General features: G+C 33.0%; 3 protein-coding genes across 3 annotated transcripts; 2 read left to right on the top strand and 1 right to left on the bottom strand.

Moving 5' to 3' along the window:
* The first annotated feature begins 599 nt into the window (after positions 1–599).
* Positions 600–4,636, top strand: LOC107366781 (puromycin-sensitive aminopeptidase). Its single transcript, XM_015934429.3, has 7 exons — positions 600–1,108; positions 1,221–1,418; positions 1,546–2,372; positions 2,488–3,423; positions 3,491–3,598; positions 3,662–3,814; positions 3,885–4,636. Exons 1-7 carry the CDS (start codon positions 889–891, stop codon positions 4,062–4,064), a joined length of 2,622 nt encoding a protein of 873 aa, XP_015789915.1. The 5' UTR covers positions 600–888; the 3' UTR covers positions 4,065–4,636.
* LOC107371674 (uncharacterized) lies at positions 4,614–5,805 on the bottom strand. The gene has a single exon (XM_015939821.2). It carries the CDS (start codon positions 5,668–5,670, stop codon positions 4,780–4,782), a length of 891 nt encoding a protein of 296 aa, XP_015795307.2. The 5' UTR covers positions 5,671–5,805; the 3' UTR covers positions 4,614–4,779.
* A 1,761-nt stretch (positions 5,806–7,566) lies between these two features.
* On the top strand, positions 7,567–9,533 carry LOC107371663 (sialin-like). Its single transcript, XM_089267402.1, has 5 exons — positions 7,567–7,824; positions 7,877–8,419; positions 8,493–8,772; positions 8,820–9,097; positions 9,162–9,533. The coding sequence occupies exons 1-5, from the start codon at positions 7,567–7,569 to the stop codon at positions 9,531–9,533; spliced, it is 1,731 nt and encodes a 576-aa protein (XP_089123528.1).
* The last annotated feature ends 4,144 nt before the right edge of the window (positions 9,534–13,677 follow it).

Below are 13,677 nucleotides of genomic sequence, written 5' to 3'. Positions count from 1 at the left end.
ATGAAAATGAAATTTACATGAAAAACATGTGTGATGAATATCATTTAAAAGATAAACTAAAATTTCCCTCTTAATCATAATACCATCAAAATGAGACAAAGAGTTATTTGGCCAAGTCAGAAAAATGAAACTAACGATGGTAATAATGATAATAACATGTTGATGGTTTTATTATTACTATCAAATCTATTAAACTTTACAACTTAGATTATTATTTTTCATCATCATTGCAGACTAATCAGGTCAGAGATCCAATGTTTTTTGTTAATCATCATCTTTTTCACCGATAATTATTATAATTACCAATAATTGAAAACCTGGCTCCTATTAATGTCTCTTTTTTTAATGACCTGTTAGTTTCTTTGTCTGCTTTTTTGCTTCAATCGCTACTTCTTTCCCTTCAAAAGATCATCAACAATTTAATACCTTGCAATCAGAGTTTATTTTTTCAATTTGTTTTCAACTTATGGTACACAATTTTCATCATCATCATCATCATTATCATCATCTCTTTCTCTGCCTCCTTTTCTTTTCCCTCTTTAACTCCCTTTCTTTCTCACTCTTTTTTTGGCATTCTTCTTTTTTCTTGCATTTGCGATTGAACACTGTTTTGTCTCGGTCAACTTATGTCATTTATGCATTTGTCTCTTGCTTCTTCGTAATAACTCAATATTTTAAAACAGAATACTTATTTCAGAATTTAATCCTTGTGATTTGTTGAATTTTTACCTACTCTTACTTGGAGCCATCATCTGTGATTTTGTGTGGTTAACTGTTCTTTTTTGTGTGTTTGGTTCATTTCTCTGCTTCTTATTTCCATCCTTTCTCATCTGTTTACTTTTTCTCTCACGTCATTTGCTTTTTTGTGTACTTTTGTATTACCCGAAAATGGCCCATAGTGAAGGAAATAAGCCTTTTCAACGACTACCTGGAAATGTCAAACCCATTTTATACGATATCACTTTGAAACCAGACTTGGTTAATTTTACGTTTGCTGGTATTCAGAGTGTACAAGTCGAAGTTGTGTCTTCCACTAACAGCATTGTTCTTAATTCTACTGAAATTGAAATTGTCAGTGCTTCTTTCAGCTCGATTAATGATGGCTCAGGTAAGGATTCTAATTTTTGATTGTTTTCACCACCAACTCTTTTTATTAAACTGCACTTTTTTCATCTAAAGATTTCAACTCTTCCATTCGATTCTTTTAGTGTCTTATTTAGAAATCCAAGGTAGTATCTCTTATGATGAGAAGGATGAAAGGGCTATCCTGACATTTAATGAGACAATTAAACCAGGCAAAGGGCATCTCAAATTAGTCTTCAATGGAATCCTTAATGATAAAATGGTTGGTTTCTATCGAACTCAATATCGATCACCTGTAACTAATAAAGATGAATACGCAGCAACAACACAATTTGGTAAGATATTAATAATCCTTATCTATTTATATTTACCCGCGTAATTATTTAAACTAAACCAGACTGCCTATCCATATTGTTTTCTTTGAAATATTAATATAATAATTTTTATATTATTTTTTATCAGAGCCAACCGATGCTCGTAGAGCCTTTCCCTGCTGGGATGAGCCATCTATTAAAGCCAAATTCAACATAACCATCATTGCTCCCAAAAACCGAATGGTTCTGTCCAATACTAATATCATTAAGGAGGAAACTGACCCTAGTAATGAGCAACTCAAGATTGTCTCATTCGAAACCACACCAATAATGTCTACTTATTTGGTTGCATTTGTTGTTGGTGAATATGAGGAGCTTGAATCAGCTACAGCTAGAGGAACAAAGATCAGAGTTTATGCTCCACTTGGCAAAAAAGGTCATGGCACCTTTGCCCTAGACGACGCAGTTGCATACATTGAATTTTTCGAAGACTATTTCAAAATAAATTATCCATTAAGTAAATTAGACCACATTTCAGTTCCGGATTTTGCATTCAATGCTATGGAAAACTGGGGTTTGGTCACTTACCGTGAAACAGCTCTTTTGATTGATCCAGAAAATTCTTCCTGTTCGGCTAAACAATCAGTAGCTCAAGTTATTGCTCACGAAACAGCGCATCAATGGTTTGGTGATTTAGTAACAATGGAATGGTGGACTCATTTGTGGTTGAATGAAGGTTTTGCTACTTTTATGCAATATTTAGCTGTCGAATCTCATCATCCAGAATTTGAATTTTGGAAACAATTCGCCGCTGTATCATCTATCGCAGCTTTAGAGCTTGACGGAAGTCATGAAAGTCATCCTATTGAGATACCAGTTGGCGCACCGGCGGAAATCAACTCTATTTTTGATCACATATCATATCATAAAGGTGCCTCTGTAATTAGAATGTGTCATAACTGGATTGGTGATCAGGTTTGTTGATTATACTTTCATGATTACATTTATTTTTTGCCTTGACATTTCCATTTCCTTTTCTAAATTTTTTGGCATTGCTCTAATTAATCACTTTCTCTTCTTTTACACTCAGGCTTTCCGTGATGGGATGAAAGATTATCTGACAATACATGCTTATAAAAATGCATCCACCGGTGATCTTTGGAAAGCTTTGGAGAAAGCCAGTAAAAAACCCGTTGAAAAGATGATGCCAACATGGACATGTCAAATGGGTTATCCGCTTATAACTGTATCGATATCATCGGTATCTGATACATCAGTTGTCATTAACTTGAAGCAAGAAAAATTCTGTATTGATGGTAAAATGTCTGACTCTGAATCTAATATGCTATGGTCTATTCCTATTTCACTGGTAACTTCAAGTAAACCTGGAGAAGCTAAACAATTTGATTTATTTAGCGATCGATCAATGAACATAACTTTGGATTCATTTTCTTTGAAAAATGGATGGTTCAAACTTAATCCATCTTTATATGGATTTTATCGAGTTAATTATCCAGTCGATATGTGGAGTGCTCTTGGTCAAGCTGTCAAAAATAAAACATTAGCACCTTTAGACCGATTGCAGTTAATTGATGATATTTTAGCTCTCAATTTGGCTGGAATAGTGTCAGTTGCTGAAGTATTGAAAATGTTGCAAAATTACGATGATGAAGACGATTATGTTGCTTGGTGTGGTGTTGATAAATGCCTGAGTCATCTAGATATTCTCATATCGTATACCGATTCATACGAAAGTTTCCAAAAATTCGGTAAAAAATTAGTCTCAAAAGCTTATGCAAGACTCGGATTCGACCAAAAACCAGGTGAAGCAAACACTACAAGTCTTATGCGTTCTCTTGTACTATCAAGATTAATAAGCTTCAAGGATGAAAATGTCATTGCGGAGGCCAAGAAGAAATTTCAAGCACATGTTAATGGCCAAAGTTTATCTCCTGATCTCAGACACTCTGTTTATATTGCAGTTGTCAAGTCTGGTGACTCAGATTTCCATGAAACACTTCTCAAGGTAAAAAGGTTTGAATAATAATCTAAATGAATTGTTAAATCAATATTTGTTCATGAATTTATTTCAGCTTTACAATGAAACTGAACTACAAGAGGAAAAGGTCAGAATAGCAACTGCCTTAGGAGCAACTCTGGATGACAAAAAGATTCAACAAACATTGGAATTTTCCTTCTCTGTAAGTCAACAATAATACCAATGAATCTGTTATGAAACTCACTAATTCAATTCATTTGATCAGGAACATGTTCGAACTCAAAATTCTTGGCAAGTCATCGTCTCTGTTGCTTCAACAGCGAAAGGTCGACTGGCAGCTTGGAAGTTTTACGAGAAAAACATATCTGAAGTTAAAGAAAGATATGGTAGTCATCGAAGTTCATCCGTTTTAATTGAGGTAATTTGATTTGATCTTGTTAATCCGTGTATCACCAAAAACCTAATCATAATATTCTTTGCTTTTTCAGAAACTCTGTCAAAATTTCGCTTCAGAAGAAATGGCTCAAAAAATAACCGATTTCTTCGAAAAGAACCATTTCGCTGGTTTGGAAAAGGTTGTTAGCCGTGCTATTGAAAAGATTCGAGTCAATACGGCTTGGTTGAATCGAGAAGTTGCGCCACTTCGTGAATTTTTCTCAACCCATTAGATGATTTTTACAGCGAGGTCTAATTTAACAATTTTTATAAAGTCTTTTTATATAGGTTTCGCATTCAATCGAGTATTTCTTACATAAAAATTACGAACAAAATTGAACTAAATCTTTTACACTAGTTTTATTTTATAAATTGATAAGTTTTACAAATCAAAAGTATACACTAGATATACTCATCAGCTCATTTATCATCTATGTTTTTGTAATACTCTACTCTAAATCAATCTAAATTTTATTCAGTCAATCTATTGTTTCTAAAGTAAATTTTACTTTAGATTGGTTAACCGAAGTCAATTCAACGAACATCTTTCGAGCTGGTTACATTTTGCATTTTTGATCCCGAATTTGAACAGCTGGCACCTGATTTCAATTATCAATTATATTTATATTTGTAAAATGAAATCTTTCAACACTAACTGGATCTATTAACTGAAAACCTACGCTTAGTGATTTGTGCTCAAAATTTCCGGTCACTATTCAAGAAAATGCAATTTTTATAATTATTTTGTGGTTAGAAATTTAACAATATAAGTTTGGTTTCAATAAATTTTAAAGACACCTTTTAATTGATAAAATTATATTTTTTGATTTCTGGAAGGAAGTATAATCAATTCAATAGGAAGGGAAAATGAGATAGAAAATTTGATCACCTATTAGATTTATGTGTTTATGTATAAGTATTTATAAATTAAATAAGATGGTTTAATGTTCATAAAGGTCCCTTTGAGTTTTCATAACGAGCCATTGGACGATACTCTAGTGAATCTGTGAAGATGGCAATTAATCCTTTCCTAAATTCAGTCCAAAAATATGTATAAATAATTGGAAATACAAAGCGTAGTGAACACCAAATAATACCAGAAACCATAATCCATTGAATCTTCCAAGCCGGCTCAGGAATGCCTGGTGGAACCTTGGAAAAGGTCGTTATCCATGTACCGATAACATGACCCAAAGATAGTGTAATGTGAACTGAAAGAAGACCAATGGTGAGTTCAAAGAGCTCAATTACTGATTCAGTTGGTTCGAAAGGTTCACTTCGAGATTGATGGAGGAGCAAGGAAAGTATCATTATGGGTAAAAAGAGGACACAAATTGTATAAGTAAAGGTGAAGGTTTCCTTGAAAGCAAAATCATAGGATAGGAAGAGGTCGCAGTTAAGATTAGGAGAGGTTAAAGAAGCGAATGTTAAAGCCAAAACAAAAGAGCTCGTCCAAATGGAACCCAAAAGGATGGTTATTTTGGCTGTTGTCAGGTTATAAACGGATCCACGATATTGAGCCACTGAAGTCAACCCAAGCAAAGAAAGGAGAAACGTTTTGGCAAATTGTTCCAAAATCAGTGTAAAGGTGAACAGTTTACATAAAGATGACGAAAATGACCATCCATTGGACATTGAAGCTATAAAAAATGGTAAATTTAAGGTGGCTAAAAGGTCACAAAGGGCAAGACTTAAAATAGTCCGTGATGTTAACCGGGAACGACTTTTGGATGAAATGCAGCAAAAGATTACATAGATAACCATAAAGTTGAACACAAATCCAAGCACACAAATGAAAGCGTATATAACTTCACAAGCTTCAACAAACCCAAAAGCCATGATTAAAGACTTGAAATTTGGATTGGACTAAAGTTGAATAAAATTGAAATAAAAATCTAAACTCAATTGTCACTTATTGTTTCATTTGGTTGATTTGTTAAATTATAGCACAAGGTTTAACATAATGACATCTGATCACTGAAAAGGTTCAAATTAACATCACCTTTCCTGTTCCTTGGTTGATAATCACTATGAACTTTGATTTCGATTGTAGACTTTGGGAGGACATTAAATTGGTCCCACGCATAGAGTTAAATTGAGTTAATCATTCTGGTCCAGTAAAAAGCTGAAACACTTTGGTAACAAATCGGCGATAACCAAAAATCAGGGAAAATTAAACAGACTGGAATAAAATTAAGTGAATATTTCAATAAAACTTGGAATAATTGTTAACCAGAAATTTGAAGTAACCATTGAAATGAATGGTTGAAGTTAAAAATTTGTAAACATTGACCAAGCTGCTGTTAATGTCAATGAATGTGGATGCTTTTCAAAACAAAAGGATGAATGTGGCAAAACTAAATTGTGATGATTAGACTTTACGAATTATCCTTTCATCAACATTATTTTTCTCACTCTCTTTCTTTCTTCTTTCTATCCTCATATTCATCATCATAATCTTCCTCTCTTCTCAACCTACTTCAATTGAACAGTTTACATAACTTTTGAATTGAGACAAGTTTCCATCATGGTTTGCCATTTTTTCACCATTCGGGTAAAATGTTTACACTTTTGTTTCATCCAAGGATTTAACCTTTTAAATGTGAACAATTTACATTGAATTGGGTGTCTACAAACAATTTCAATGATCACCCAATCCAGTGGATCAATTGTTTTTACCAGAAACCAGATATAAACCCCAAAAAGGCGATTTATATTAACATATTGTTTTTTACCGATTGCGATTGTGTTTTGCTAATGAATAGCTCTGATGGTTTCAAGGTGGGACCGGTTGAACATGGAGAGAGAAGGAAGACAAAAAAATGTAGCTGGGTGGGTGTCTTGGTTATATAAAGAAAGGAGAAGAAGAAAAGATGATGAAGATGAATGGAAGTAAATCTTTTAGCTATTAGCCTACGCATAAATAAAACTGGTTACTTGGATAAAAATGGTTCCAATATACTCTAATCTTTTGATTATCATTATTTTCCCTCTGTTCATTTCAATATTATTAATATATTACATTGGTGTGATTTTTCCCTGTCAAGGTTTTCAATTGTTAAATTGTTTTCTTTCATTGTTTCAATGTAAATCAAAAGAATCAGCAATAAACATAATTTCAATTGACAGGCATCCTTTGATAAACAAAACACTGCTCGTCTCTTTCAATTCTTAAAATGATAAATGATATGATTGAATAGTTAATACAATTTGCTGTTAAATATTTAATTTAGTTTTCTAATTTCATTCGTTTATACTTTAAGGCTAAATATCATCATGTTAATATTACAAATTGATTCCTGTTTTGGTCTCATTTCGCTGAATACATTAACATATTAGCCGATAATAACAGATACAATTATAATCTGTCTTGCCATAAATACATTTCTAAACCGTTGTAAGAATGTTGTCATTAAATTGTTAGTGAGCCTTGATTTAAATGAGCAATCAGGGTATTTGCTAGGATTTAAAATTCGCTTTCAATAAGACATCGTCTCCAGGTTGTATCTTTAGTGATTAATCAAGGACTAGAAAATTCAAAATTAGATTTTCAATCACCCTTATCGATCAAAGGTACATTCAGACTTATCCAGGCAAATCCGTGAATCCTTGTTATATCAGTATAACAATAATCATTCACCTCCTTCAAGTCAAAGGCAACATTTGTAGTCTATTAGATTCAATGGGTTAATTTTTGATCAAGCATTCATCTTCAAAGTGTAAATTACGTTCACCATGTCAAATCATCCAAATTTATCCTTAAACTTGGATATCAACTCATCAAAATCAAAAACAAATGCTAACTCTTTCTTCCCGATCCGTTATTACATCGCTTTCCTTGGTTTCCTCTCTTCGGCAATCATGTTTGCCGTTCGGTGTAACTTAAGTGTAGCCATTGTCGCAATGGTTGATAATGATGATAGAATAGTGCTTTCAGTGAATCAAACAAATGATAATATAACCTCTGAGTTGAAAGTTGAACCATATAACAAGGTAAACGTCAAAGTTTTATAATTGACTGTTGTTAATAATGTTTCCTTGTTAGGTGCGCTTTACTTGGTCTGGTGAAGAGCAAGGGATCGTTTTAGGTTCCTATTATTATGGCTATGCTTTGGTTCAAATCATTTCTGGTTTATTGGCAGATAAATATGACCCAGTTCATCTTGCTGTTGGTACTCATACACTTGCTGCCCTATTAACCTTACTAACTCCTTATGCAGCATCCAACGGAATCATTAGTTTAGCTATTGTTCGTGGTCTTTTGGGTCTTTCCCATGCACCAATGTTGTCATATCTTTATGCACTTTATTCACATTGGTTTCCATTGAACGAAATCTCTTTACCTTTATGTCTTATGCAAGCTGGAAGTAACATTGGAATTGCTTTAGTTATGCCTTTAACAGCGATTATGTGTGAATCAATTACACTTGGTGGCTGGTCTTCGGCATTTTACTTCATTGGTTTAATTAATTTAATTTTACCCATTATTTGGATAAAAACGGTAACAACAGATCCATCTGATCATCCTTGGATCAGTGAAGCTGAAAAACAATTGCTTGCTCATTCAAAAAGAAACTCAAAGGCCAAGGTAAACAAGACAGTTAGCTAGCGTCTTCATCTAATAATTACATTGACTATTTGTTTGATATAAATCCTTTTAGGTTAAAATCCATTGGATAAAAATCTTTACATCAACTGCTTTATGGTCTTTGGTATTATCACGAACTGGTCAATCACTATTCTACATGATAATTACGACCAAAATTCCGGCATACTTTGAATCAGTTTTAGGTATCGGATTATATCGCAATGGCATTTTCAATTCATTCCTCTATCTTGCCATTGCATTTTCACAACTCATTTCAGGACCATCAGCCAAATATATTATTGACAAAGGTTTTCTCGGTCGAACTGTGACCAGAAAAATCTTTGAAACTCAAGGTAAGGGCAGTAAAATAGCTAGGAATTGCGATTTGCTCGTTTTTTATTTCACTCTGGCTTCTTGTTTTACCTTTACTCTACAGCCTTGTTGATTCCTTGCATTTGCTTGGTAATCATTCCCTTAATTGAACCAACATCCAATACTGTGATGTGCCTTTTGGTTGTCTCTTGTTTCTTCATGGGCTTTGTTTGTGGAGGCCACATGCCAATTGTTTCTGAAATGTCACCAGAACTGTCGGGAACTATTTTTGGAATAACCAATTTCGCTGCAAGTTCGATGGGATTTTTGGCTCCATTGTTGATTGGTGTACTCCTTGATCATGGGGTGAGTCTTGATGAAATTAACAATATTTTAATGACTATTGCTTATTGTTTTGTTGCTTTCGTAGGACGATAAAGTGTATCAATGGAATCTTGTCTTTTATGCAAGTGCACTTTTCATGTTGATCGTCAACATTATTTTTTGTATCTTTGCCACTTCACAAACACAACTATGGTCATCATCGGATCAGGATGACTCAAAAATCAGGGCTAACAGATCAAATCTGTTTGTTAAAACAAATCTTTCTTCGGGTTCACTGGCAATTGAACAATTTGTCAGACAATCAACTAATGTAAGGACCGATTTCAGTCCAAATTTACACCATAAAAGGCTTGGAAGCTATTTCAACTTTGATCAATATTACAATTTAAATCAAAAAGTCGAAACCATTATCAAATGTGAATGCCAGAAAGGCAAATTAAACAATCAAAAATTGTAACTTATTATATGATTAAATATTGTATTATTTTAAATGCTCTTTGTCAGATTCTATTAATTCTAACAATTAGTAAGTACTATTTACCAATTGTTGATTCAATTTAATTCAATAAGTCTCCATTAGCGCATTTTAGTTGCGATGTTTGGGCTGTAATTGTACAAGAAACAAATTATTTAGCAAAACAAACTCTTCTCAACCCATTTCTTTGTTTTTAAACCAATTTTCTGGTTTAACTTGCAAATGAAATGCAAAGACTGTTGTAAAAGACTCGAACTTTTGATTTGTGAGTTGATACTTAGCGAAACTTATAGAAAAATAGAAACTGAGTCTATTGGCACTAAAAAATATTGCCTGCGATGTACAGTTTTCGAGAAAATCGAGTAAAAAGTTAAAAGTTCGATTGCTTTTTATACAATACTGGAAGCAGGTTTTTGAATGAAACTCATTTTGCCGATGTAACTTTTAATGATTAGCCAGGAAATGCATTTACTTTCAGAAATTTAACCTTGCGTTTTTGTATAAAAGATCAAGTTCGATTTTCAATTAAACACTCCGAATTCAAAGACCAAAATAGTTAGAGATCTGAAACTTATGATGAGTCTATGAAAATTGTTATTACACATCAGAGAGCAAATACTTTTCTCAATTTATTGTTCGTTCTCTTGATTTTGGCCATTGAACCAAATGCGTTTGTACATCGATATTTCGAGAATGGTAATACCTACGATCACCATTCTTCGCCTAATCAATAGATTTTATTATGGGCTATAACATTATATGAAACAATAAAGAAAAAAATCTGAGATCTTCCTTTAAATATGAATATTCTTTTAGCTTATAATGAATAACCATTTTCCCTTTGTAAATCAAGAGGCGAATTTAATAATGAATCCTATATCTTTTTATGTACAATCTTGAATAATCTAATTTCATTATGTGATAGCCCATAATAAAATCTATTGATTAGGCGAAGAATGGTGATCGTAGGTATTACCATTCTCGAAATATCGATGTACAAACGCATTTGGTTCAATGGCCAAAATCAAGAGAACGAACAATAAATTGAGAAAAGTATTTGCTCTCTGATGTGTAATAACAATTTTCATAGACTCATCATAAGTTTCAGATCTCTAACTATTTTGGTCTTTGAATTCGGAGTGTTTAATTGAAAATCGAACTTGATCTTTTATACAAAAACGCAAGGTTTAATTTCTCAAAGTAAATGCATTTCCGGGTTAATCATTAAAAGTTACATCGGGAAAATGAGTTTCATGCAAAAACCTGCTTCCAGTATTGTGTAAAAAGCAATCGAACTTTTAACTTTTTACTCGATTTTCTTGAAAACTGTACATCGCACGCAATATTTTTTTGTGCCAATAGACTCAGTTTCTATATCTCTATAAGCCCCACTAAGTATCAACTCATAAATCAATTGTTCGAGTCTTTTACAGCATTCTTTGCATTTCATTTTTAAGCTAAACCAGAAAATTGGTTTAAAAGCAAAGGAATGGGTTGAGAAGAGTTTGTTTTGCTAAATAAGTTGTTTCTTGTATTATACAATTACAGCCCAAACATCGCAACTAAAATGTGTTAATGGAGACTTAATCAATTAAATTGAATTAACAATTGGTGAATAGTCAAACTGATGAAAGAATGATGAATGTGGGTGATGCCATTCTCGAAATATTCTCGAATTCAATGATTAATTATCCAATTATTAATACTTTAGTCTAGGATTTCTTTAGCATCATTCTCATTAACGGAGAAACTAATGAATACTGTGCAAAATTAAATTGCTCTTAAGGTGCATAATTAATCATAAAAGCAATTATTAACCAAAAAATTGTCTTATTGTTTGCATTTCAAGTTTAATTGGACCTGAAATATCTTCAAATCTATTCGAGTCTTGATTTTCTCAAGCCCAGATAATTGAAATTAAATTCACAATATTTCAAATTGAATATTGCTATTGTGGATCAATAACTATTGAAAATAACTCACCCTAGACCCATTAAATTGTTGTGTTAATTTGATTTCACATTTCACACGTGAGACAATTCAATTCAAATTTTGTCAACTTATAAAACTCAAATCAATAATTTCAAGTGAGTCGTATGAAGTGACATGAAAGACTACAAATTGTTAACATTTGGACAAGTTATTGTTAAATATTCATTGTCAAGTACTTTTATGAAATAACATAACAATTTGAGTGAAGTAATTAGCAATCCCAATGAAGGGACAAAAAAATGGTCGCTTTGATTACTATCAAACACCTTCTCGCAGCAATCAAACTAGTCAAATATTTTCAGTACCACACAACCAAATGTTTCCCTCACATCATGTTCGTCCAAAATATACACGGACAACCAGCAGATTATCATCAATACCATCGACACCATCAGCAACATCATCATCAACACAGTGTTTTAGCCTGCTTCGAGCCACATTAGACCGAAGACAGTTTTCATTGCGAACCATTTCAGTAATGCTTTTAAGTTATACTGGAGCTGCTGCATTGGCCACTCTATTGACGGCTGAATATTTTCATTACTATACGACTACTCGCATCGAGATAATCAGTCCAACTCATTCAGAGTTACCAGCCTTTTCAATTTGCTTATTTTACATTCTACCTGAAATAAGACTGGAAAAAACACACGACAATTGGCTTGAATCGTCTTTAACTTTGGGTGAGATTGACAGGAGACTACCAAAGTTTGATGAATTTGTTATTGATTGTAAAGTTTTGGACAATAATTACAAATATAAATCATGCATCAACATAACTCCAAATGTAACTGAATATCTAAGTCTGTATTCCAAATGTTATACGTTATTTGAAAAAATGGATCCAATTGTGTATGAAGATGGTAAAGTTGGATCAAACTTCTTGATTAAATTACGCCTCAACACTAAAAATTTAACAACAAATACATTGGCCATCTTTATCAACCATCGAACTGAAGAGCTGAGAGAAGCTTATGGCAATCCAGGATTCTTGCAATTGGAGTGTGAAAATAAAAATGAAGCCATTGCAACTTATGAGCGAACAGTGATCAAGTCGTTGGAATCTCCTTACGACTCAGGTTGTCGCGATTATTCAAAGGAACCTTGTTTTAATCGAAACACTTGTCTTAAACGTTGCATCCTCAACTCTCTGCATAAAAGTATTAAAAGATTCGACACCAATCGATATGTTAAACTGTTTCCCAATCGACGTGATGGACGTTTTGGTGTGAGAAATGAATCCTTTGATACTCAGGTTTGTCGCAACAAGTTCACTCAACCTCCTTGCAATGAGTACATTTACCGAGCCATTTCTGGTATCCAAATATACTCGCCTTTCATGCCTAAAGATACCTTTGAGTTTTCATTGTCTTATCCACTTGGAACCGAAATACGAGTCCAGTACGTTCCTTATCGACCATTTCTCGATTACCTCATCTTTGTTTTCAGTGTCATAGCTCTTTGGACCGAGTTTTCCGTATCTCGGACTCTCTACAAATTTTCTAATTGCCTACAGAGTGGCATTTTGAAAAGGATGCGAGATTTTATATGCTATCGCTGACTATTACAAGGATACTGACTATTACTAATAATTACAAGGATTTTGGATTGGAAAGTCCAAAAATAATATTAATCAATAACATGTGTTGTTATTATTTTTATATTTTTAACTTTTAGCCAGCAATATACAAAATCAAATTGCCAAATTCATATTATATTTCAAAGACCAAAATATTAAATCTAAAGTCAACTCTTCATCCGAGCAAGGATTCATGTCAATGGAATGCTCCAACCCTAAGCTACTTATTGATCTAAAAGCTCATGAAATTATTTTGCTTAAAAAACCATTTACTTTGAAAATTTGTCCACGAGCAGCTGATCGCAGGTAATCAACATAGACCGAGACTCATCATTATCATTCTGGCTCTTATTCATTTATCCAGCTAAACTGCTTTGTTTCATCAAAAATTATTGTGAAAAATTGCTTCTCTTGTTTAAATGTGCGATATGGTTAAAATAAAAATTACTAAGAACTATAAAATATATTTATTCATTTGGTCAATCAATATTGAGCATGAAATGTCTCAAGAATCCTGTTGAAGGGAGGAAAATTTTCTGGACAATTTTTTAATAA

This window comes from Tetranychus urticae, chromosome 2 (genome assembly GCF_039701765.1).
Source record: "Tetranychus urticae isolate SD_2017Ah chromosome 2, NJAU_TeUrti_SD_1.0, whole genome shotgun sequence".
Taxonomy (NCBI): domain Eukaryota; kingdom Metazoa; phylum Arthropoda; class Arachnida; order Trombidiformes; family Tetranychidae; genus Tetranychus; species Tetranychus urticae.
Note: the sequence above shows the minus strand (reverse complement) of the source record. Positions and strands in the feature narration are given on the sequence as shown.